This window comes from Ovis canadensis, chromosome 5 (assembly GCF_042477335.2).
Source record: "Ovis canadensis isolate MfBH-ARS-UI-01 breed Bighorn chromosome 5, ARS-UI_OviCan_v2, whole genome shotgun sequence".
Lineage (NCBI taxonomy): Eukaryota > Metazoa > Chordata > Mammalia > Artiodactyla > Bovidae > Ovis > Ovis canadensis.
Window position 1 is genome coordinate 60,410,778 of NC_091249.1, and position 26,290 is coordinate 60,437,067.

The 26,290-nt window shown below is 43.1% G+C and overlaps 1 protein-coding gene across 1 annotated transcript in view; it reads right to left on the reverse strand.

The window, feature by feature from the left end:
- TRPC7 (transient receptor potential cation channel subfamily C member 7) overlaps window positions 1-26,290 on the reverse strand; it is a 142,867-nt gene that overhangs the window by 87,115 nt on the left and 29,462 nt on the right. The window contains exon 3 of the mRNA XM_069592889.2: window positions 13,950-14,132. Coding sequence (XP_069448990.2) covers window positions 13,950-14,132 — 183 coding nt within the window. The remainder of the gene's footprint in view (window positions 1-13,949; window positions 14,133-26,290) is intronic.

Sequence of the window (26,290 nt, forward strand, 5' to 3'; positions counted from 1 at the left end):
TAGATGAAGTCTCTGTTAGGGCAACTTAGAATCCGAGTAAAGCAGTTTATCCTTTGGTAGACTCCTACAGAAGCTTCTAGGCTGAGCTTGTGCCATGGATTACAAAGTCCTGTTTTTTACCTCCAAAGTAACAGTTGTACAGATTCCATCTTTATTGACCATAGCTACTGCCTTGTTATATTTAGGCCTTCATCACCTCCCCTGGAACGCCTGGACTCCTCCTGAAGCATCTTAGCTAGTCCTTGTACTTGTATAAACATCATCGTGCTCCTAGAACTGTCTTATGGAAGCAAGGCTACCTACAGTCCTGACATACCACTGACTTGGCCACAAATGTGTAAAAAGTTCTATATTGCTCAGGAGCCATCCACATCAATACGGAAAAGATCAAGGGTTCAGTATGGAAATACTAAAGGATATTGGTGGTGTGGTGTAATGAGTGGCTGTGCACAGGGGGAATTCAAATGCTCACCTGCCTAGTGATCAGAGGAATGAATTTTAAAATTTGCATAAGATAGTACTTTACATCTCTTAGAGGAAAAATCCTAATGATACTTAATGCTTACAAAGTATCGATGAAGCCAGTTTAGTTGTAGAATATTGTCGACATTGAAAAATGGTGTAGCCCTCTGGGAAAATAATTTTGCAGTGTGTTTCGCAAATATCTGTGACACAATAGCCTCACTGTCAGAAACCCAGTTCTCAGAAATAACAGAAAAGAAGGAAGGAAAGTGATATATATGGAGATGAAATATATATGGATATTATTGTAAATATAGAGTAAATATATATATATTTACTATAAATAAATAAATATATCCATAAATATGTGGAGTAAAATATAAATATATAAAAAGTGAATGTTTATTAATAGAGAAGATTGAAACAATGATATATCAATCTTATGCTGACATAAACATGATAATTAAATAAAAAATAGAAAATATTTAGTTTCTAATGCTAGGTAAATTCAATCACAAGATTATTTACCCTATAGCTGTAAGTATGTAAATACATGCCTACTCTGGCAAAGAATGGGAAAGATATAAACACATAAAAGCAATTGCTATATGGGGCATGTAACTGTAGACTATTCTTTTCCTTTCAAATACTCTTCTGATTGTTAAGATGCTGTTTGTATAATGAGTAAAATTGTGAAGGCAAGCTGCGTAGACAGCTCAAGGACCCCCTTTCCGTCGCAGAATGAAGGCTGTGCGTTTCCGCACGACTTCTTCACAGCCCATCAGAGGCGGCCCTGCTTGCCCAGTGGGTTGTGCTTCCCTCAACTCCTGACCTCCCCGACCCCGGCCCCGGCTCTGGTCCCCTCCACCACAGCCTCTCTTCCCCTGCGCCCTTACCCGACCACCTCTGATTGTGCAGACATCCTCACAGCTTTATCCTCTGCTCCACTGTGTTCTCCATCTGGAATCCCTCTGACACACCTTCCTAGGTCTGACTAAGCATCTGCCTCCTCTGCCTCTGTGAGGATTTCCCACAACACTTTTGGCCTGAATGAATCTTTCCTTTTCTCGTTAGATAAAGGACTGGACTCAGAAGTGTGGAGCCCTTGAGGATGTAAGCTTCTGATGACAGGACTGGGGTCTTAGCTTTTGAATGTCTACAGATTTAGCTGATAATAGGTGTCACGTGAGGCTCACAAGTCTGCCTTGTGAGTTCAGGAAGAGCTAACACCTTACCAGAGAAGGGAGCAAGCAAAGCAGTCAGATGATGATATATCTGGTGGTTTTATTATGGAACACTAAGTATAAAAAGATTAATTGACCTGTAATTTCTTCAGGATGCAGCTTGCTGGCCAAATTACTATTAACTGTATTAATCAAACAATGGTATTTTGTACTTAAATGACCTTTCTTTCTTTTCATTTTTAAATAAAATAAGGCCATCAATCATGCTGTTGAGTTGCCATGGACTCTGTGCCCGTAGTTGTGGGAGTTTAGGAAGGAGACAAGTAATGCCTAATGTGTAGCAGGTCATCATGGGCTCATTTCCTGTTCATCTCATTTTATTTCTCAAGAGAATCCTGAGAATTTCCTAAACAGCTTTTAGGAATGTATCTCACCTTAAACATGGGGTTTTGCTATATTTGAGAAAACTAAAAACTGGAGGAAAACTCATTCAGTAAATCACTTATTTAGTAAATATTTTTGAGAATATTCTACTTGCCTGGGTCTGCTCTAGGCTAGGAATACAGTGGAGAGCTGCCACCATAGAGCTTACTGTGGTGAGGGAAATCGACAGTAAACAAGTAAATAAGTGACGAATGATATTTACTCTAAGAGGGCATGGAGATGGAGAGTGACTGATGAGAGAGGGAGTCACGTGGCAACACGCCTGCAGGGCTCTTCAGTGAGGCTCCACTGAGACCACACCTCCGCTTAGCTGCTCCTGCCTCAGGCTGCTTCTGCCCTTCCTTGCAGGCTTCTCACTCACTTGCACAAGGACCCTTGTCTCCAGCTCTGCTTCTGGGAGTGATGCTTATTAGACTCAGAACTCCCTGGAGGCAGGGACTGTGCCTTTCTTGCTCACTTTTAGATGGAATATTTAAGTGGGGACTGATGAGATCTATTTCAGAAAGTTCTCTGACTATTGCTCGTGTGTGTTGGTGAGGAGAAGGGGGGGTTTGCTAAGGGCAGAGGCAGGTGGTCAGCTGGAGGCTGCTGTAGTAATCCAGACAAGATAGGACTAAGGCTTGGATTATATAAATCAAAGCATCTCTATTAAGCAAAGATTTTTATTCACAATTATACTCACAAAACTCCCCTTCCATCAAGAAATTTGCAAGTGACCTTAGGCAGCTGAATGTTAATAAAAGAGTAATGCATTATGGTATATAATGGGAGGAATATATAAGAGATCAAATACTCATTAAGACTCTGAATCCATATATGAGCATTTAGTACAGAAATAATGAGACACAAAGGTGGAGTTGGTCTTGAGCTTAATTATTTGAGTTAATTACTCAAATAATTGGGTGGGGGGAGGTGGTGCCTAATTTCTAAGATCTATTAGACTCTGGGATAAAAGTGACAGTTTGAAAATGGCTTTTGTCCTTTTCACAAGACAAGCTGGTTAGTAAATGCATCTGGTTTGCATCTATTTCTTGGAGGCAGTGGGGATTTATATTCCTTCCTTGAGTGCTCCTCAAATTCCTCTCTTCCTGTTAGCCCCTAAATCAGAATGTAATAAATAATCAGCTTCTGAATACCTTAACAGATGCAGTTCATGATGGGTATAAGGAAAAGGCCCATAAACTAAGGTTACATGGCACCGAGAAGAAGAAAAATGCTTAAAAGGATTATCCTTTCATGCAAATATTTATATATTCAAAGAACTGAACAAAAGGCAGCAAAATAGCCAAAAAGACAGTAGTTTCTTGTCTGGTTGTGTGGACTTGGAGGAACTGAAATCTCTTTTGCAAATGTGCAGTAGTATTTGCTGTCTAGAGAAAGCTGCGTGAGAGATCGCAGCAGGCCCAAGGAAGGGCAGAGAGGACGCATTGGGTGCTCTGCTTGTCCCTCTCGAAGCTGAGCCAGGCACGGTGTGGGGGCAGGTTAGAAACTCAGGCCAGGGAGCAGAGGAGTGCTCCTCAGACCCAGTCTGGAACTCTTCAGTGATCTGAGCTCCCCTATGAGGACAGAGGCCCCACTGCCTCTCCCTGACATGCGGGGCCACCCTGAAGCCACCGACCACTCTTCTCCATCCCTGAGACTGCCAGGCCATGAACCACTGTGAGGGCTTCTCTGCAGAGTCAGAGCTCTTTTCCAGCATTACAAACAAACCCAGAAGGCACACAGGCGAGCAGTGGAGGGAATGGGATGATGCTCCAAGCTCTCAGGCCCGCCTGGAACATCAGCTGAATTCTGTTGTATGGATTTTTGATCACGAGAGGAATTACAGATGTCTGGAGTGCAGTAAGACCTGTGTCTTCATATTTCCTCCCATCTGTCTATTCATCTGCTCACCGCAGAGCCTGCACAGTATTATGTGCAGAGGGAGAACTAGTTCTCTGTCTTCAGAGACCAAGATGATTGAGGAGAGGTCCCACCCACCAGGGACTCAGTCTTTACAAAATTTAGAATCATTAGAGAGTCTTTCAAAAAACGCAGTCCCTGGGCTCCCACCCGGGAGAACTGGATTAGAAGCTCTGTGGCTGGGACACTGACACTGATGTTTTTTTACAAAGTAGCCAGGTGGTTCCTTTGTGCAGCTAAGTAGGAGAACTTAGTTTGTTCCAGAGAGATACACTGCATTTGATTTTGATCTGTTTGGTCTACAAATGCCGTGCATCCTTGGAGAACTGCAGTTCCTGTCCTCAGTGGTTTACAGTGAAGGGGTTATAGCCTTGATCCCCAAAACCATCCCAGAGATTCTCAACAGGGAATGATTTTGTCTCCACGCCTTCCCCCAGGGATTTTAGAGACCATGTCTTAGAGACACTTTTAGTTGACACAACTTGCGAGGAGGGTGCTACTGGCACCTAGTAGGTAGAAGCCAGGGATGTTGCTAAATATCCTGAAATACACAAGACAGTGCCCATGGTGAAGAATCGTCTGGCCCCACATGTCAATAGTGCTGAGGTTGAGAAAAACTGGTTTTGTCCTATGGATAGGTTCTGCTTGTAAGAACAACGTGGCATATAGTTTCTATTAGCTAACATTATGTACTGTGTTCTAAGTATATTCAGTTCAGTTCAGTTCAGTTCGGTCACTCAGTCGTGTCTGACTCTGTGACCCCATGGACTGCAGCACACTAGGCTTCCCTGTCCATCACCAACTCCCAGAGCTTGCTCAAACTCAAGTCCATTGAGTCAGTGATGCCATCCAGCCATCGTATCCTCTGTTGTCCCCTTCTCCTCCAGCCTTCAATCTTCCCCAGCATCAGGGTCTTTTCCAGTGAGTCAGTTCTTTGCATCAGGTGGCCAAAGTATTAGAGTTTTAGCTTCAGTATCAGTCCTTCCAGTGAATATTCAGGACTGATTTCCTTTAGGATTGTTCTCCTTGCAGTCCAAAGGACTCTCAAGAGTCTTCTCCAGTTCCAAAGCATCAATTCTTCAGTATTCAGCTTTCTTTATAGTCCAACTCTCACATCCATACATGACTAGTGGAAAAACCGTAGTTTTGATGAAGTGGAGCTTTGTTGACAAAGTAATGTCTCTGCTTTTTAATATGCTGTCCAGGCTGTCATAGCTTTTCTTCCAAGCAAGCGTCTTTTCATTTCATGGCTGCAGCCACCATCTGCAGTGATTTTGGAGCCCTCCAAAATAAAGCTATATTGGTAAACATAGATTATTATTTAATAGGCACTGTTATTTGTTCCCATTGTACAGAATAGAAAACTGAGCCCCAGAGATGAAATATCTAAAGCCACCTGTGTGGTAAATGAAGGACTTGGGATTTGCAGTCCCACATATGTGGCCAGGTTTTCAGCCACAATAGTAAACTGCTGCCCAACAGCACTTATTTTTCTTCTCTTGAGAGTTTTTCCGGGAAGAAAAGGGATACACACATACTTACATTAGTCCTTCTTAAGGTTGCTGCTTGAGAAAAACAAAACTACTTTTCCAAGGCCAAAGATAGCCCCTGTGAGCCAAGAGATGAATGGACGTTGGTCGTTTTTGCGCCATGTGACCAGGCTAGCACCTGCAAAGTGCTGAGAAGAATCCCCAGAGAGGACGCTGATTGATGTTTTCTATACCAGTGGATTCCAGTAGCGTTTGACAGCTCTTGGGCATCCTGCAGCACAGTCTGGGGTGGTGTCTGACCAGCCAGACTGTGTTTGTGACAGTTCTGGTCTTCTTAACTCTGAGCATCTGTTCACAATGATGCCTCAGCAGGAAAACACAGCGGGGGAAAGTCTGCTCAGAGCATTTGAGTGTCTGATTGGCCTCTCAGACGTCCTTTAGAAAACCCTGGTGTCCACACATTCCCTGTGCTCTCTGCAGACGGAGGAAATGACTCTGAACCTCAGTAGAGGTCAGCTGCCCTCTCTGGTGTCCCTGCCGGTGGTCACCACACTAGGGGGAGGGGTTTCAGTCAGTTGTGCGTCTGCTGCTGGGCCTCATGGTCTCTCCCAGCACAGATTTAGGCCAGGAGGCTCTTGAGGGTTGGAGGAGCATCTGCCCTATCCACGGGGCTCCTGCCAGCCAGCTGATTAAGTACCTTGGAGTTACTAATGCCACATATTTAGTAAGTGGTGGATGTGAGCAGGTACACTCCTGGCCACTATAAATCACTACACAACAGTTTCTGTCATCTTCTCATGGGATTTTTTCCAGGTGGAACAATGGGCCAACTTATGGAACGACTGTCAAATGTGCACAAGATGGTGAATTTTTGAAGAAAGAAACAAAAGGGACTTCTGTGGTTGTTAGAGGCCCTGGCCCAGCTTTAGACAGGGCGGTGATGTGGGTGGGATGTCCCCCCCATGCCTCTCCCCTCTGAGCTTGCCCCACCCACCTTGGCGGTCTCTGAGGGAACCTGTGTGCTGTGCCCTGTGGGCACATTTTGTGTACTTCTGGGCTCCATGTCCATGAAAGAATCTTGAAGTTCCCAGCAGGGAATTGAGGTTCATGGAGGACATTGACTTCACACATTTCCATTTTTTTGTAGAGATTTTTCATTTTTTTTTTTTTTTAAGAATACAGGCTGTTGCCAAAGAATTTATAATCTCTAATGCTGCCTGGACTGTTGGCTCTGTTGTTCAGCTCTCTCTCTCATCTCCTACAGAATTTTCCCGAAACTTTTCTTAAGACACTTTTTTTCAATGTGGACCATTTTTTGCAGTCTGTATTGAATTTGTTACAGTATTGCTTCTGTTTTATGTTTTTTGGTTTTTTGGCTACGAGGCATATGAGATCTTAGCTGCCCGAGCAGGGACTGAACCCATACCCTCTGCACTGGAAGACCACTGGATTACCAGAGAATTCCCTTCTCAAACCTTAAAGTTTTTTTTTCTTTTTTCAGGCTGCCTTCTACTTCAGAGGGTGATTCTGCTTCCTATTTACAGAGATGAAGATGCTCTTCATATGAATTTCCTCAAATTTTTTCCTGTTGGTTGTCTTTAGTGCTATTTACCAAATAGCTCCTTTATTTTTCTCTTTTCAAATGCATGACTATTTCAAATGAGGACTATTTAATGCTTTCTGGCCCTGCTTATGGCAGCATGGGTTATGTGACTAATTGTTGTCTATGAGTTGTAAGCAGAAGCACTGAGTGTCCCTTCCAGGTGGAAGTGTTTAATTGCTGATATGAGACCCTCCAGGGCTGGATTTCCCTTTGGCAGGGTGGAAATATTTGAGGTGGTGGCTATTCTATCATCTTCGGTTCCTGTATGAATTCCTCTGAATTCTGTTGCAAGATGGAAATAGGATGAGTGATTATTTTGTCACTGTTCAGTCACTCAGTCGTGTCTGACTCTTTGCGACCCCATGGACTGCAGCATGCCAGGCTTCCCTGTCCTTCACCAACTCCCGGAGCTTGCTCAAACTCATGTCCATTGAGTTGGTGATGCCATCCAAACATCTCATCCTCTGTCACTCCCTTCTCCTCCTGCCTTCAATCCTTCCTAGCATCAGGGTCTTTTCCAGTGAGTTAGTTCTTTGCGTCAGGTGGCCAAAGTATTGGAATTTCAGCTTCAGCATCAGTCCTTCCAATGAATATTCAGGGTTGATTTCCTTTAGGATTGACTGGTTTGATCTCCTTGCTGTCCAGTGATGAGCAATAAATAAATCTTTTTTTTTTTTTTTCTGGTTAACAGTCCATACAGCTTTGGTTTTGCTTGTTAACACAGCATAACTTCACCTGCCTTGATTAATAGTCTGTCCCTTTTGCTGAACAATTATGTTGCATCCACACCTACCCTTTCTGCCTTCCAGCATTTCTCAGAGGCTTTCTGTCCTAATCTTTACAACCACCTTGATTAATATCCTCCAGTGGATTGCTACTGTTCCTAAAGAAAGGAACAAAAACAAAATCCTTTTGCATGGTCTGCAAGCCTCTGCCTGGTCTGGCTTCTGTCTGCCCCTTGAGACTCACCCCACTCCCCATTCTTCCTTATGCCTCTGAGTTTGCCACATCCACATTCTTTCAGTTCCTTTTACATGCTGTATTTCTTCTCACCACAGGGCCTTTGTGCGTGCTCTGAACAGCTTTGAACACATTCTTTCTGCCAGAAATACCCTCCCCACCTCTGGTTAACTTTTCTCATGAGTTCCTCGAAGAAGTCTTTATTAACTTCCCCAATTAGGTTGTGTCTGTCTTTAGAAGTTGTAAAGTCATGATTCTCTGTTTTGTAACACTATTTCAGTTGGAATATTACAATTTTTTGGTGTGATGTTTTGAGTAATACCTGTCTTCCTCACAATGGTTAGCTTCATGTCAATTCCAGTCACTATACCACATCCTCAGTGATTAGCACAGCATGCTTTATAGTCCCTCAGTGAAAGCTTGTTGACTGCATGAATGAGGATGTACCATCATACTGTCTAGTTTGGTAACCACTGGCCGCAATTGCCTATTGAAATTTTAATGAATGAAAAATTAAGAATTCTGTTTCATAATTACATTAACCACATTTCAAGCTAAGTAGCCATATGTGGTAGTGGCTACCATATTAGACAATAGGAAACAAAACTTTTCCATCATCATAGAAAATTCTGTAGGCTAGCACTGGCAGGATAAGGTCCAAGTGCTTGTGCATGGCATGTAATACCTTTGAGGATCTGCTTCTGACAAGCTTTCCAGTTTGTTTCTTTCCCACAGTAGTACAGCCTCAGTCACATCCTCCTATAAACATGTTTCTTTCCTAAATGTGCCATTTTTTCCTAGGTGTCTGTGGCTTTTTAGCTTTAACCTCTCTCTACCTAAATTGCCATCCCATCCCATCCAGCACCTCTCATTCTTTAAGCCCCACCTCGAGTATGTCCACTTCTGGGAAACTTCTCCTGATATCCAGACTGAGCTGGTCACTGCTTCCTCTGACCCCCCCTGCCACTCCCTTCTTAATCCTGTGTACCTTGCTCAGACAGGATGGAGATGCTTTGTTCACACATCTCTGTCCATTGCTACTGTTTCCCCCTCAAGGGAAAGGCTTGGGGCTTCTCAGTCTCTCCAGTGCTGAACTCAGAGCTGGTAACGTGGTAGACAGCAGTAAATGCTAATGAAATGATGAGTGAGCCAGTGGATGCAGATCCCAGGGGATATTATTTCCTTAGTATAATATGCTGTGTGAAGCAAAAGGGAACAGTGTTACTAAGTGGGGCTAGTGAGGGTTCCACCTGCAGTCTTCTCCATCTCCCATGGTCCTATCCTAGGTCTTTATTTTACGTGATACTAGATTTCTGGGCTAAGAATCACCTAAGAGCTTGGCAGAGTCCGGTGGGGGGCTACCTCTGAAATTCTGGGATCTGGAAGCTCAGCTGAGTGGAGCTACTTCTAGAGGAGAGTGGGTGGGTCTCATAAGTTGGAAGGAACATGATTACATCCTCCAAATCAAGCCTTGTGTCAAGAGGCTAGAATTGAGGGCCACTTGGAAGTCTGAAAAAGGTAACTGCTATGAACTCTACTTTGTTCAGTTAGCTGAGTACAGAGGCTGTTGCTTTTATGGTCATAGCATATCTACCTGTACCTTACCCACTGCACTGACAGCTCCTTAAGGGCAAGATTGTGTCTTCCTTTCCTCAGGGTCCTTGGCAGGCTAATCAGTGTCTATAGCGCTCATAGACTGGGGCTAAAACAACTTGTCAGGTTAAATGAACCACCCTTATTGGTGATATTGCCTAATAATAGACATGCTTTCTGCAATGACACTAATATAATTTTGGACAAAATATTCATGTACTTCTATTTTTTTTTTTTTGGTAGCAGTCTTTTGCTTAATTATGTCCAAGGGGGCCTGCATCTCTTCTGCAGGTGGAGCTAACATCTCTCTTTTGCATAGTAAGACCTTCTGGGTCTCTTGTCTCACTCTCTATGGGCGCTTTGAGCCGGGAAGACCCACGCCTACAAAGTTCTTAGAGTGAATGGAGATTTACCTGATCTTTATCAAGGCAGACCTGAAGTCAGGAAGAAAAGAGATGACACAGGGGGAAGAGAGGAAAAGAGCATGCCTGTAAGACTAGAAATGAAGTGATAAAGAGGAGAGATGGGTGGGGCATGGGAGTGAAGGGCCCAGCTGTGAGTCTTCATGTTAAAAGGAGCACCAAGGGCTGTGTCTCAGTCTCTGTGACCAGTCACTCAGCAGTGACCATGTGCCAGACAATGGGCTTTCCTTACGGATGTGGCCTGGGCCCAACTGAACCTGAGTGGATTCAGAGACTGATTAGTTCCTTCCAGTTGGTGAGGCTCAAAGTCCCTAAGCATTTATTTAGAGTTGCTCTGCAGAGGGAGAGGAGAGCCTTTAAGAAGGACGTTTATGCATAGTTCCCTGGAGACAAAGATAGAAATGGAGGAGACAGCCAGATCGACTGTGGGGAGAAGATGAAGGCCTATATGTATAGTGTGTATGTATACTGCATAACCTAAGCGACCCCATTAATTAGTGGTTGGACAGTGATTAACCTATAAGGGTACCCACTTAGCCACTTCTCCAACACTGCCTTTCTAACACAGTGGGGATGCTGAGTCCCCCTATTAAGGCAGAAGTCATGGAGAACAACCATATCCTCACAAGGCCTTTTGGTTTTGGGAGAGGAGTTTTAGGCTATAGGGATGATGTCCTTCCCCAGGGGGACATTTCTAGCATTCTAGAGGATAGAATGGGCTTCCCTAGTGGTTCAGACAGTAAAGCGTCTGCTTGCAATGCTGGAGACCTGGGTTTGATCCCCGGATTGGGAAGATCCCCTGGTGAAGGAAATGACAACCCACTCCAGCACTCTTGCCTGGAAAGTACCATGGACAGAGGAGCCTGGTAGGCTACTGTCCATGGGGCCCCAAAGAGTCAGGGAGATAACAAAGGACAAGCTAGAGGGTGTTTCTGGGGATAAAAGAACCCCTCCAGTTCCAAAGAAGGGAGAGCGTTGCTGAATGACAATGATGACACTTCCCTGAGGAGCTGTGGAGACCTTTTCAGTTTGCAGAACATTTCCTCTTGTATCAGTTCCTTTGAAAGTTCATAGAAAATCCTGTGAAGCAAAAGCTTATACACCTATTTTTCAGAATGGGAATGAGGCCCAAAGAGCTCCAAGGACTTATCCAAGACCGTGTGGCCATTAAATGTAAGGATCATGCTAGAAATCTCCTGACACTCTCTTCATCCTTCTTTCCTAAGTGGTCCCTTGTGTCATGGTGGGATAATTGTCTTTGTCTCATGGAGGCTGATGTTATGGCCGAGGCAGCCAGGGGACCAGACATTAGGGTGATGCCTGAGAAGAGGCTAACATTCAGAGGAAGGATGTAATCTGGGTGCAGTACCAGCCACAGAGCAGCACCCATGCCACTCAGATTTATGCATTTCATAAACATTGAGGCTGTTGCATGGAAAACCAGTCTTACCAGACGCTCCATGAGAAAGAGAGTATTGCGGTCCAGTAACACATATTGCACTCTTCTTCTTTCACAGTAGCAGCGCATGATCAAGGCTCTATAATGTCTTTAAGCAAAGAAATCTCTTTGACTCTGTGTAACTCAAGGTCTCTAAATTTAATTGAATGTAAAGCTTTTTTTTTTTTTTTAAGGTCAGACCTATTAGCAGCTCATGGAACTGCCAAGAATAACTAGTTTGTTTTAATCACTGAATTAATGGTTTGATTTGATATATGGCAAGTCCTAGGACTTTTTTTTTTATGGTTTTATATTCTAGCCTGAAGACTCATATATATGTCAGGTGTAAATAGGCCTTGGTGCTGGTCGTTTCATAATTCAAAGACCCAGGGTTAGACTGTGCCCATGCAAGCATACTGAAGTTCATAAATTAAAAATGAAATCTCATTACAATATTAATACGATTTTAAAATATTAGGTATTTTTGCTGGTAATTCACGATAGAATAAACGTCAAGGAAAACTCTGAGTCAGTCTAGGTAGCATGATGGCATATGTGATGTGAGAGAATTTACCTATTGGAGATTTTTGAAGGGAGCAAGGTTGACATTTTATGCAGGTCATTTTATTTATCGTCTCCCTACCTATGGATTGCAGTAGACTCTTGACATTCATGATAGGTGTTTCTTGAGACCTCTGTGACTCTCCTGATATTACTAGAATAAATAATCTCCCGCACAAAACCTTTTTATTCTGAACAAAACTGTCCCGTTTATAGTGTTTCACTTTTTCTTCTCATTCATCACCAGGGCCATTTTGCACTTGATAGCGGACAATGAGGAGGAGCATTATAGGCTCTGAAGTGGTGGCCATACTCTGGACTAGCTGAAGGATTCACCCTCAGTGACTGGTTTGCTAAGAGGTTTGAATTTATGTTTCAGAAATATGGTGAATGCTTGCATTTCCTGGGCTGTTGGGATTGTTTGTGAAGAGCCCAAACTGTGAACGTTCATCTACAAATATCAAGCATCTCCTTTTCTTTGGGGTGTCAAATACATCTTCCCCTTTCATTCTGTGGTAGAAGACAGGATAATGCCACAGCTTGGAGAAGAAAGGAAATGCTAGAAACTCAAGGCTTGTTATCACCATAACAAGCAGTCTACAGCAGGGTGTCTCTGAACTCCAAGACCGTGAATATCTCAGCACCTTAAGGAAATGCTTGCTTGCTGTATTTTGGTGAACAGTCTCGGCGAGCTCTTGAGATAAGCTAAGATGTGAGTCTCCCTACACTTGGTCAGTAGGGTTGTATATACTTGAAACTGCAGCCCGATTCCTCCCCTCCCTTAGCTCTATGCTTTTGAATATTTATCTAAGGCTACCTTTCGCATGGTTTATCAATTTTATCTTCAGGACTCACAGTCTTTGAACAAAGAGATTTTTTCCTAGAATTTTTCCTAGAATTTTTGATTATTATTAAAAGGACAGGAAGATTTTTTATCATACTTAGAAGCTCTCTCTAGATGAATACCATATACTGTTGTTGAAGAATGGTTCACCCCACACAAGATAAGCAAACAAGAAGAAAAATGCCAAGAAGCCAATCTGGGGGTATTGGGAATACCCCCAGTAGTCACCCTGTGAAATAGATGGGAAAAAACAACCCTTAAAGACTGATCAGCCATTTGCTTCTTTGGAAAGCGCAACTGGTACTGAAGCACATGGATCTTTGGAGCTCTGCGGTTTTCATCAGGATGAATGATGTCATCTAATATAAAAGATTCTACAAAATCCAGAATACATCCAGAGTGGAACTGTAATTGAGCCTTGCTCCTTAGGACCTCGGTCTGACCAGCCACTGTGGGTGTGAGGGCTCCTGGGTGCCAGTGGCCATTAAAGACACCTTGAGGTTGATTGAGGAGGTAGGACTTACTCTTTTGGAAGTCTAATCATGCTTCCTATTAAAGCCTTTCATAAACCTTGAGAGTGAAATTCCTCTAAGCCACCCAGAACCATGGATCCCGCAAAGCCTCTGCACTAAGACATTTTGTACACAAGTCCCCAGGCACCCAGGGAAAGCTCAGTAAGTGCTGTTGAAAGAACTGAGTGGTATGTTTTTTCATGAAAACCTGGGACTTGGCCTGCTAGCTGATGCAGCATTCACTGTAACCCGGTCCTCGCCAGTAGTTTGGAGGCTGAAAATCCCCTCTCTTATTCTCCAGGCTCGAAGCCTGTTCATAGAATGACTATCACCATCTCTCTCTCCTGATGGGCCAGGGGTGAAGGAGGGAGCTCTGAGCAGTCCTGCAAGGCTGGAGGTGTCTAGACCCTGTCTGGAGGTGGGTCGGGTAATTGCTGTTGTCACCCTCCTCTTGTGGGAACACAATATGTGTGAGCACAAAGGTCGGCCAGCAACCCTGGAGGTGGGAAGGCCAGGAGAGGTGGGGAAGCTTACCTTCTTGACTTCATACTTAATGGCGAGTTTGATCCGGCTCAGACTCGGACGGTGGTGGTCGGACCAGACTTGGAAGTTCACATCACCATTTAAAATCGCTTCCACCTCTTCTGTGTCTCGGCATAGGTCCAGCACGCCCACCACAAAATCCTTGCATTGCATAGATAACTTCCTGTAATCGTTCTAACAGAATAAAGAGAAATCAGGGGTGTGTCACACTGAACCCCACAGATGGGCTTGCCTAGCTCAACAGTGTCGATCAGCAACTGTCCACCAAGTGTGAGCTTAATAGAGCACTCTGGAACCAGGGAATGTGCTGGAACCAGAAGGCAGGACTGTCTCTCTTGCTACAGTAGTCTAGAGGACATCTTCTCTAAGCCAGGATTTGTCAGGCTGTATTTCATGGCCATCTGCATCACAGTACCTTGGGTGTGCTAGAACTGTGATTCCCAGGCCCGCTGCAGACTTACAGACTTAGAATTCCTGGGGATGAGACCCAGGAAGCTGTCTTTAACCTGTCTTTTAATCTTAAAAGGTTAACCTTTGAACCTTGTTCTCTGAGTGATTCTGATGCCTGCCAAAGCCCATCCTGGGCTCTTTGAAAGCAGCAATTCCCCTTGCCTGCTCTGAGGGGGGAGTCATAAGGAGATGCACTTTTAAGGCTGATGGGAATATCACTTTACTCATTTACCACCAATCTGTGGTGGTAACTGTTCTACGCAGGAAGTTTGCTGGAAAGATACGGCTGATATACTAAATTTGGAGGGAAAAAAATGTACACAGGTGTGCTTTCTTTTAATGTACTGGAAAATCTGCTTATAAATTTAAAAACCAAATGTAATTGAAATCTAACAATATCCTTTCCTTAACACAGATCCTTTTGTACAGCAAATCATGGCACGTTAAATTACTTGCCTGTTGAATAATCATTTTCAGACCTTGACCTCTTTTTTGTTGTTGTTGTTTAATGAATTGCCTCTGGGTTTCTCTCTTCTCCTCCCGAGGCACCCCTTTCTGAATTATCTTGAGAGGCTGACTGTCTTTCCTTGTGACGTGCCAATTTCTCTCTCTCCTTAAAACACACTACTTCAGTTCCAGATAATGATCCAAAATGCTGGACAGAAGAATGTTTCACGTCACTCGCAAACCTCTCCTCCCCCCAGATATTTTCCCCTGTAGGATTTCTTATTGGTTTCTTAGTTGAAATGAGTCTATATGAAAGCAGCGCAGAGCCAAATGTCACTTTCAGTGTTAATCAATGTCAAAAGCCCCGAGAGTGATGAATGGTAGTTGGTAAACAGGAGTGCAGTTTTGCCTTTCCAGAACCTGGATTCCTCAGCAAAGACGGGAGCCTGGCAAACTGTAGAAACGCCACCATTTTTCCAAATTAATGACTTGTTTCTCCCTGCAGCAGTGCTGCATCAAAACATCCTTTTGTGTTAGAGAAAGAAGCAAGTGACTGTTAGCTAAGAAAAGGACGAGGATCAAGAAGCTGTGTCCCTACAAGAGTGGCTGCTCTTCATTTTCATATACAATTTAGGGATAAGACCTCTCTCCCCTTCCCTCTCTCTTTCCTCTCCTTAACCCTTCCTATCCTTCCCTGTTTTTTTAGTCCCCCGGTCCTGGATGCAGGAATCTGGTCGAAGGGCCCTCAGCCTGAGCTGAGGATTGGAGACTGACCACCTCCTCTTGGCAGAGAACTCGAATTCTGGTTCTGGCCTGGTCTGATTTCTGGTAGGGCCGAGTTTCAGTCCTCTCTTCTCTGGAGGCCCAGGGAAAAGTCCCATAACGCCTGGGCATCTGTAGGTGGCAGGAGACATCTGTAAGGCCACCCCTTTCGCCCCCCTTCTCCTGCCTCCTCCCCCCTTTGTCTTTCAACCTTCCTTTCCTCCCTTGAAATCTTTGATGTTAGTACTTGGATTCTTGTATTTAAGGGCTTCCCTGGTGGTGCAGAGGTTAAAGCATCTGCCTGCAATGTGGGAGACCTGGGTTCGATCCCTGGGTCAGGAAGATCCCCTGGAGAAGGAAATGGCAACCCACTCCAGTATTCTTGCCTGGAGAATGCCATGGACGGAGAAGCTTGGTGGGCTACAGTCCACGGGTTGCAAAGAGTCGGACACAACTGAGCGACTTCACTTTCACTAGGGATAAGAAGGGTGTTTGGGAAATGCTGGGTAGAAAGATGACTGCTCCAGCAGACTGTCACGGGCGACTGAGACTGTGCTCTCTTAGAGCCTCTGTGCATTTCTGGGTTCAGTGCAGTTCAGGTTGGAAGGTACCATTTCATTAGAGACTTTCACTTCCCTGGGCTCTTCTACTAACTGGGCCATAAAAAACAGGGAGAAACACCAGGGCAGCCAAAACAGTTCGTTTGCTTTTTGCCTTCTGTATTAGACAGTCTGGAAGGCAGCGCACCTGGTGCCTGCATGTGGGTGGAAGAGACGAAACCAGCCTGCTAGGAAGATGGGGATGACATGGGTGTGGACAGCTGCAGACGGGAGGGTCATGCCAGGCGCAGCCTCCCACAGAGAGGGAGCGCCATGCGTGCACATCCGGGGAATTATGATGATTATGAAAGGTGGGGTAGTCCTGAGCTCAGTGAGCCTTTCAGCCACACTTTTTACCTTTAGTCGGAGAGATGTGACGTATTCCCAAGACTTCACAGGTGCCCTTTTAAGTACTTCCATATCCCAGCATGCTGAAGTCTGCCAGGTCCACTGGGTGACAGGTGTTCTCCCTGTATCACCGTACTCAGTCCTTCCAAAATACTCATTTTAGAAGGACTGTCAGCATTTCCAACTCATGAGTGAGAAAACCGAGACTCAGAGAGAGAAATTAACAGGCTGAACCCACTTTTCCTTATACTGGTCACTCATCTCTCTGATTACTCTCTCGCTTGCCTTGAAGATTTTACCTCCTGTCTCACTGTCACTCCCCCAGCTGCTGCTGTTCTTGGTGGTTTCGGTATCCAAGATGTCCCTCCCATTACCCTGCCCTCGCATTTCCATGATGACATTTTCTTTAGTGGTGTTATTCTCAGTGCCAATTCAGCCATTCATTCTCTTAGTTATTCCCAATGACTGAAGCTCCTCCATGACCCCAACTTTAGGTCCCCTTCTCTCTGACCACTACCTCCTATATGTCCAGCTTTCTCCGTCTGGAACCCCAGTTCTAGTAATCCTTTGATTTCACTGAACCTACAAGCCATGGACCATACCATGTTTTCACTGGTTCTCACCCCCGTCAGGTCCCTCTCTGCCCCCTTGCAGAGCTTCTGTTTTGCGGGCAGTCTTTATTATCATCCTTGCACCCATCAGTACTCTTGCCCTCCTGTTGTTTTGTTCTCATCACTGGCTTAAAGCCTGACTTCCGTTGAGTCTGACTCTCCGCTGCGCTGCCCCCGCCTCTGCACAGTGAATGTGGCTGGAGAGCTCACCCCCTCCAACCTCAGGTAGTCCTCAGTGCTCCCGTCCCAAGCAAGCATTTCAGGCCTCTCCTGCCCTGCTGTCCAGCCTCCTCCCCCTCCTAGTTTCCTGTTAACTTGGAGAATAGAACTCATCAGGAGAGAAGCTCCACCTGCTCACATCATCCCCATTGCCTGCTTTTATACATCTGTGCTTGTGGGCTCTTTTCCCTCTTCTTACTCTGGGTGGACTGCCCCTGCTCCTGTCTAAGGCCAGCTCCTCCTCCTAATGTCAGTCCCTTGCACTGCTCTCCATTCCTCTCCGCATTGTTAATCTCTCCCTTTCTCTGCTGCCTTAGTATGCAAACATGTTGCTGTTTTCTTGTCTTAATAAGAAACTCCTCTTGACTCCACTTCCCTCACCAATGCCTACTCTAGTTTTCTGTTCCGTTTTGTAGAAAAACTCATTAGACCTGTGTACACTCATAGTTGCCCTCCTGACATATTTCTTACCCTGTTCTTCCTACCCTGTTCAGCAAAACTTTCACACTCCGTCCACTGCTTCCACTGAGACTGTTCTTGTCAAGGTCACACATGGCTTTCAGGTTGCTAAACCCAGTGGTTGGTTCTCAGTCCTCATCTTACATGACCTGTTAGGTGCTTTGACATAGCTGATCACTTCCTCTTCCTTGATAGACAGTCTTCACTTGGCTTCCAGCATAACATACTGTTCTGTGTTTTTTCTTCTTGAATGAGTACTTTTTGCATCTTTGTTGGTTAATTCTCATGTCCCTGATGTCTTAGTTTTAGAATGTCCTATAGATGTGCCCAGTCCTTTGAATTCTCCTGTCTTTTTATACTCATTGCCTTAGTGATCCTATCTAAGATCATTAGATACTATCTATGTGCTGATGACTTTAAATTTTATATCTTTAGCTCAGCCTTCTCTCCTGAACTTGAGTCATATATCCAATTGACATCTGGTATTTCCACTTGAATGCCAAATAGGCACTTCAGAGTCAATGAAACTAACTCTGGACCTAGTCTTCTCTGCCTTACTAATATTTCCCAACCTATCGGTTGTCAAGGACAAAAAAATCTTGAATTTATCCTTGGTTCCTCCCTTCCTCTTAAACCTGACATACAATTTAGTAGCAGATCCCACCAGCAATACCTTCTAAATATATATTGATCTAAACCATCAGCTTTTGCTTAGGCTAACCAAGAGACTCTTACCTGACCTCCTTAATTCTGTCCTGGTCTTCTGTGGTCTAGTTTCCATACATCAGTCAGAAAGATATTTAGAAAAAGCAGTCAGTTCATGGCACTGGTCTGCTCAAACCCTTCCATGGCTCTCCATCCCCTCAGAGTAAAAGCGGACTTCTTATACCGTCCTGTAAGGACATACGTTGCCTAGCCTCTCCATTCTCTCACTGCTTTGCTGTGGTTCTCTCTCTCCCTCAGTCTATTCGAGCCACCCGACCCCCCTGCTGTTCTTCAAACACACTTGACATGGACTAGACCTTTGTACTGGTTATCCTCTTCTTGTAATGCTCTCTCCCCAGGTATCTGCATGGACAGATTTCTCAACTTCTTCAAGTCTTTGCTCAAATGTCACTTTCTCAGAAGACTTCCTTGAGTCTCTTTTAAAAACATTGTAACTCTTTTCCATTTGCATTCACCCTTTCCTTTTTTTTTTCTTCACAATACTTATGACTATATGACATCTATACATGTTATTTATTATATTTATTATCCATATATTTCATTAGAATATAAGCTTCTTGAGGGCAGGAATCTTTGCTGTTTTGTTCACAGATATATCATTAGAGCCTAGAACATTCCCTGGAACATGACAGGCACTGAGTAAACGCTTGTTGAATCTGTTGGAGCAGCGTACTTGTCTAAGATGACATAGCGATGTAAGTGAGGAGTCAAGATTCAGGACAGATCAGTCTGACCCCAGTCCTGTCCTCTTCCCTCTCACCAAGTTGCCTCTTGGTGGGCAGCATGTTCCCTTCTTAGCACACTAAAAACTAGAGGCTTAATTGGGGCTGACACTCAATTAATTTGGAGAAATAAAGGGTGAGCTGGGATATGGATACCTGAATACTCAACAGATTCTGTAGTGTACTAGATGAGCGCACAGGTTTTGAAGTCAGAAAGGCCTGGAGTTTGAATTTCTTTTCTTTCTTTCTTTTTTTTTTTTTTTTCACTACTTGTCATTTCAGTTCAGTTCAGTTGCTCAGTCGTGTCTGACTCTTTGTGATCCCATGAATTGCAGCACGTCAGGCCTCCCTGTCCATCACCAACTCCCGGAATTTACCCAAACCCACGTCCATCGAATTGGTGAGGCCATCCAGCCATCTCATCCTCTGTTGCCCCCTTCTCCTCCTGCCCCCAGTCCCTCTCAGCATCAGAGTCTTTTCCAAAGAGTCAACTCTTCGCATGAGGTGGCCAAAGTACTGGAGTTTCAGCTTTAGCATCATTCCTTCCAAAGAAATCCCAGGGCTGATCTCCTTCAGAATGGACTGGTTGGATCTCCTTGCAGTCCAAGGGACTCTCAAGAGTCTTCTCCAACACCACAGTTCAAACGCATCAATTCTTCGGCGCTCAGCTTTCTTCACAGTCCAACTCTCACATCCATACATGACCTCTGGAAAAACCATAGCCTTGACTAGACGGACCTTTGTTGTCAGTTGTGGGAAATACAACAAGCCATGTAACTCTTCTGTATCTCAATTTTTAATTTGTAATACTATACATATCATTTAATGATTGGGGGAATAAATACCAAAACAATGTAAAATGCTTAGTATACTTAACAGTAAATAACACAAATAACAAAATAAATAAAAAATTAAATGGCAATTTTAATTAATTAACGCCTTAATTTGGCCATCGATTTCAAACTCTTGACCTCTTGCTTTTTTATGGTTTTAATTACTGGATTGGAAGCAAGACTGGCTTATGGAGTGGTGAACACAAAATGCTCGAGAAACCTTTGATTCTTCTTCTCTCACTCATATATAATCCATACATTAAAAAGGTACTCTGAATTTCTTCTTTTCATCTCTGGTGATTATACCAACCCTTCCCAGGGTAACACCTCCAGTTATCACACACAGGTTCACAGTATTAAACTTGATTAAATCTGTAGTCTTACCTGTCCGCAGATCAGTCTGAATCATGTTGTTCACCTTGTGGATAGTATCATCATCATGGCTTACCAAATGGGGTATCTTTTTTTGTACCCATAAAGCTTTTTCTCATTTTGTACAACTTATATTTGGCTTCTCTAGGAGTAATACAGTGAACCTTGGTGACCCTTGGTGTCATAGTCAGATGACACCATAGTCAGATGGAAATTCTCTCTAGTCTTGTTAATCTTGATGATACCCAGAAAGCCAGCAGTGTAGGCTGTATCAGTGTAGATGTTGCCATCTGTTTCAGTGAACTGCTGTATGCACATCTTCATTACTTAATCTCCTGCTAGGGCTTACTCAGGTCTGTTCTTAAAGAGAGAAACAAGGGACAGCCATTCCTAGCTCGTGATGGGCAAAGAGTTAGCACAAGAGTCAGTTTGTCCAGGTTCACCGTTCTGAAGCTGCTCCAAGTGCAGTGTTTCTTGGGACCATGAGCTGTAGCTGTGCTGGGCCTGGGACGAAGCGGCCCTGGAGTCCTGCCTTTCCCAGAGTGTTGTATAAGTGGAATCATACAGTATGTAATCTTTAGAGACTGGCTACTTTCACTCAGTATAATTCCTTTGAGATTCATCCATAGTGTTGTGTGTATTAATAGTTCATTTCTTTTTATTTCATATCTACTGCATGCATGTATCCCTTTGTTTATCTGTTTACTCATTGAAGGAGTTGGTTGTTCACATTTTTGGCAGTTATGAATAAAGCTTCTATAAATATTAATGTATAAGTTCTTGTATGAAGATAAAATTTTAGTTCCTCAGCGTAAATATATAGGTGTGGAATTGCTGAGTATATGATAACTATACATTTAACTTGATTGTTGTTATTGTTCAGTCGCTAAGTAGTGTCCCACTCTTTGTGACCCCATGGACACACCAGGCTCCTCTGTCCACTATCCCCTGTCAGTCAGTTCAGTCAGTTGTGTCCGACTCTTTGCGACCCCATGCATCACAGCACGCCAGGCCTCCCTGTCCATCACCAACTCCCAGAGTTCACTCAAACTCACGTCCATCAAGTTGGTGATGCCATCTAGCCATCTCATCCTCTGTCATCCCCTTCTCCTCCTGCCCCCAATCTATCCCAGCATCAGAGTCTTTTCCAATGAGTCAACTCTTTGTATGAGGTGGCCAAAGTACTGGAGTTTCAGCTTTAGCATCATTCCTTCCAAAGAAATCCCAGGGCTGATCTCCTTCAGAATGGACTGGTTGGATCTCCTTGCAGTCCAAGGGACTCTCAAGAGTCTTCTCCAGTTCAAAAGCATCAATTCTTCGGCACTCAGCTTTCTTCACAGTCCAGCTCTCACATCCATACATGACCACTGGAAAAACCATAGCCTTGACTAGACAGACCTTTGTTGGCAAAGTAATATCTCTGCTTTTGAATATGCTATCTAGGTTGGTCATAACTTTTCTTCCAAGGAGTAAGCATCTTTTAATTTCATGGCTGCAGTCACCATCCGCAGTGATTTTGGAGCCCCCCAAAATGAAGTCTGACACTGTTTCCACTGTTTCCCCATCTATTTCCCATGAAGTGCTGGGATCAGATGCCATGATCTTCATTTTCTGAGTGTTGAGCTTTAAGCTAACTTTTTCACTCTCCACTTTCACTTTCATCCAGAGGCTTTTTAGTTCCTCTTCACTTTCTGCCATAAAGGTGGTGTCATCTGCATACCTGAGGTTATTGATATTTCTCCCGGCAGTCTTGATTCCAGCTTGTGTTTCTTCCAGTCCAGTGTTTCTCATGATGTATTCTGCATATAAGTTAAATGAGGAGGGTGACAATCTACAGCCTTGATGTACTCCTTGTCCTATTTGGAACCAGTCTGTTGTTCCATGTCCAGTTCTAATTGTTGCTTCCTGACCTGCATACAGATTTCTCAAGAGGCAGGTCAGGTGGTCTGGTATTCCCATCTCTCTCAGAATTTTCCACAGTTTATTGTGATCCACACAGTCAAAGGCTTTGGCATCGTCAGTAAAGCAGAAATAGATGTTTTTCTGGAACTCTCTTGCTTTTTCCATGATCCAGCAGATGTTGGCAATTTGATCTCTGGTTCCTCTGCCTTTTCAAAAACCAGCTTGCACATCTGGAAGTTCGTGGTTCACGTTATTGCTGAAGCCTGGCTTGGAGAATTTTGAGCATTACTTTCCTAGCATGTGAGATGAGTGCAATTGTGTGGTAGTTTGAGCATTCTTTGGCATTGCCTTTCTTTGGGATTGGAATGAAAACTGACCTTTTCCAGTCCGGTGGCCAATGCTGAGTTTTCCAAATTTGTTGGCATATTGAGTGCAGCACTTTCACAGCATCATCTTTCAGGATTTGAATTAGCTCAACTGGAATTCCATCACCTCCACTAGCTTTGTTCGTAGTGGTGCTTTCTAAGGCCCACTTGACTTCACATTCCAGGATGTCTGGCTCTAGGTGAGAGATCACACCATCATGATTATCTTGGTCATGAAGATCTTTTTTGTACAGTTCTTCTGTGTATTCCTGCCACCTCTTCTTAATATCTTCTGCTTCTGTTAGGTCCATACCATTTCTGTCCTTTATCGAGCTCATCTTTGCATGAAATATTCCCTTGGTATCTCTAATTTTCTTGAAGAGATCTCTAGTCTTTCCCATTCTGTTATTTTTCTCTATTTCTTTGCATTGATTGCTGAGGAAGGCTTTCTTATCTCTTCTTGCTATTCTTTGGAACTCTGCATTCAGATGCTTATATCTTTCCTTTTCTCCTTTGCTTTCTACTTCTCTTCCTTTCATAGCTATTTGTAAGGCCTCCTCAGACAGCCATTTTGCTTTTTTGCATTTCTTTTCCATGGGGATGATCTTGATCCCTGTCTCCTGTACAATGTCATGAACCTTCGTCCATAGTTCATCAGACACTCTATCTTTCAGATCTAGGCCCTTAAATCTATTTCTCACTTCCTCTGTATAATCATAAGGGATTTGATTTAGGTCATACCTGAATGGTCTAGCGGTTTTCCCTACTTTCTTCAATTTCAGTCTGAATTTGGCAATAAGGAGTTCATGATCTGAGCCACAGTCAGCTCCTGGTCTTGTTTTTGTTGACTGTATAGAGCTTCTCCATCTTTGGAGCAAAGTATCCCCTGGAGTTTGCTCAAATTCATGTCCATTGAGTTGGTGATGCTATCTAACCATCTCTCCTCTGCCACCCCCTTCTCCTTTTGCCTATCTTTCCCATCATCAGGGTCTTTTCCAGTGAGTCAGCTCTTTGCATCAGGTGGCCAAAATATTTTAGCTTCAACTTCAGCAACAGTCCTTCCAGTGAATATTCAGGCTTGATTTCCTTTAGGATTGACTGGTTTGATCTCCTTGCTGTCCAAGGACATTCAAGAGTTTTTTTTAATACCACAATTCAAAAACATCAATTTTTTAATGTTCAGCCTTCTTTATTGTCCAACTCTCACATCTGTACACGTCTATTGGAAAAGCCATAGCTTTGATTATATGGACCTTTGTTGGCAAACTGATGTCTTTGCTTTTTAATATGCTGTTTAGGTTAGTCATAGCTTTCCTTCTAAGGAGCAAGTGTCTTTTAATGTCATGGCTGCAGTCAGTATCCACAGTGATTTTGGAGCCCAAGAAAATGAAATCTGTCACTATTTCCATTTTTTCTGCTTTTATTTGCTATGAAGTGATGGGACCAGATGGCATGATCTTAGGTTTTTGGATGTTTAGTTTAAAAGGCAGCTTTTTCACTCTCCTCTTTCATCCTCATCAAGAGGCTCTTTAGTTCTTCTTCACTTTCTGCCACTAGAGTGGCATCATCTGCATAGCTGAGGTTGTTGATATTTCTCCTGGCAACCTTGATTCCAGCTTGTGATTCACCCTGCCCTGCATTTCACGTGATGTACTCTGCATATAAGTTAAACAAGCAGGGTGACAGGGTACAGTCTTGTCATACTCCTTTCCCAATTTTGAACCGGTTCATTGTTCCATGTCCAGTTGTTCCTGTTGTTTCTTGACCCACATATAGTTTTCTAAGGAGACAATAAAGGTAGTCTGATATTCCCATCTCTTTCATAATTTTTCAGTTTGTTGTGATCCACCTGGTCAAAGACTTCAGCATAGTCAATGACACAGAAATAGATGTTTTTTTTCTGGAATTCCTTTGCTTTCTCTGTGATCCAATGAATGTTGGCAGTTTAATCTCCAGCTCCTTTGCTTTTTCCAAACCTGAGCCTTCTACATCTGGAGGTTTTATATTTAGGTCTATGAGCCATTTTGTATTAACTTTTACATAAGGTATAATGCACAGGTCAAGGTTCCTTTTATAGCACATGGATCTTCATTTGTTCCAGCCTCATTTGTTGAAATATTATTCTTACTCCATGATATTGATTTGTACAGCTGTCAAAAATTGTTAACCCCATTTGTATGGGTTTAATTCTGTGCTTTCTGTTCTGTTTCTTTGATCTTTTTATCTGTTTTTCACTAATACCAACTATCTTTGTTTTTGTAGCTTTCTATTAAGTCTTAAGATGAGGTACTTAGAATCCTCCAACTTTGCCATTCTTTTTCATATTCATTTTTGAATAAGCTTGTTCCTGTCTTTAAGAAGTTCAGCTATGAATTTTATTGGAATTATGTTAAATCTATAGTTTGGGGAGAACTTACATCCTAATTGTGTTGAATCTTCCAAACCATGAACATGGTATATCTCTCCATTATTTAGGTCTTCTTTGATTTCTTACATTAGTGTTTTATAACTTTCAGCCTGTAGAGTCTACACATGTTTTGTAAGACTTATGTATAAGTATTTCAATTTTTTAGCTATTGGAAATATTTTAAAAATGATGTCTACTCACTCATTATTGTATATAGAAATATGATTCATTTTTATATGTTAACCTTGTATCCTATGACCTGGCTGAAGTCACTTACTCATGCTTTGTATCTTCTTTGGAATTATCTACATAGACAAGGATGTTGTTTGCAAATATGGATTATTTACTCTTGAACCCGTAGCTTAGATGTATTTATTAATATGACAAATAAGATGGTCAGTTAGGTGCTCTTACACTGGTTTGAAGATTTACAAGTTTTCTTTCTAGGAACAAAATATTGCCAGCAAGTTTTTTCCAGCTTTCAGGCTAAAATTACTGGCTCAGAGTGTTTTATTTGGTCAACGTACTGAACAGTTTTTAGAGAATTCATCTGCCATTATTTTTTGTATTCTGCTCAGCAGAGATATTAATAGAGATTATTTGATTTTTTTTTATTGGCCCAGAATTTTTTTCTTTTTGCTTTGGCCCATAAATTCCACAAACTCACTTGTTATTGAGATGAATCTCTGGCTTCAACATGGAGAGGGGCGCACCAGAATGATGTAATGTGGTGTTCTGAGACCTCGAATGTTCGGTGCTGAAGCTATTGTTTTGACAACACCAATTTTAGGAAATTATTATTTTGTTTGACTTTGGTTAAAAATGCCAACTCTCAAACTTTTTCAAAGTTATGGGTAAACTTAAATCAGGAGACAGACAGAAGCTCATTATTCTGATTGGTCAAAAGTTAAATGAATCTCTCAGATTGATGCTGTGGAGACATGCACACCATACAGGATAATCAACACTCATTCTCCCATGGAGACCTTAGAAATTAAATTTAAAAAGAGGGAGAGGGTGGGATGATTTGGGAGAATGGCATTGAAGCATGTATAAAAAACAGTGTGGGTCTTGAATCCATGGCCCTGTCTCTTCCTGTCAGAGACCCAG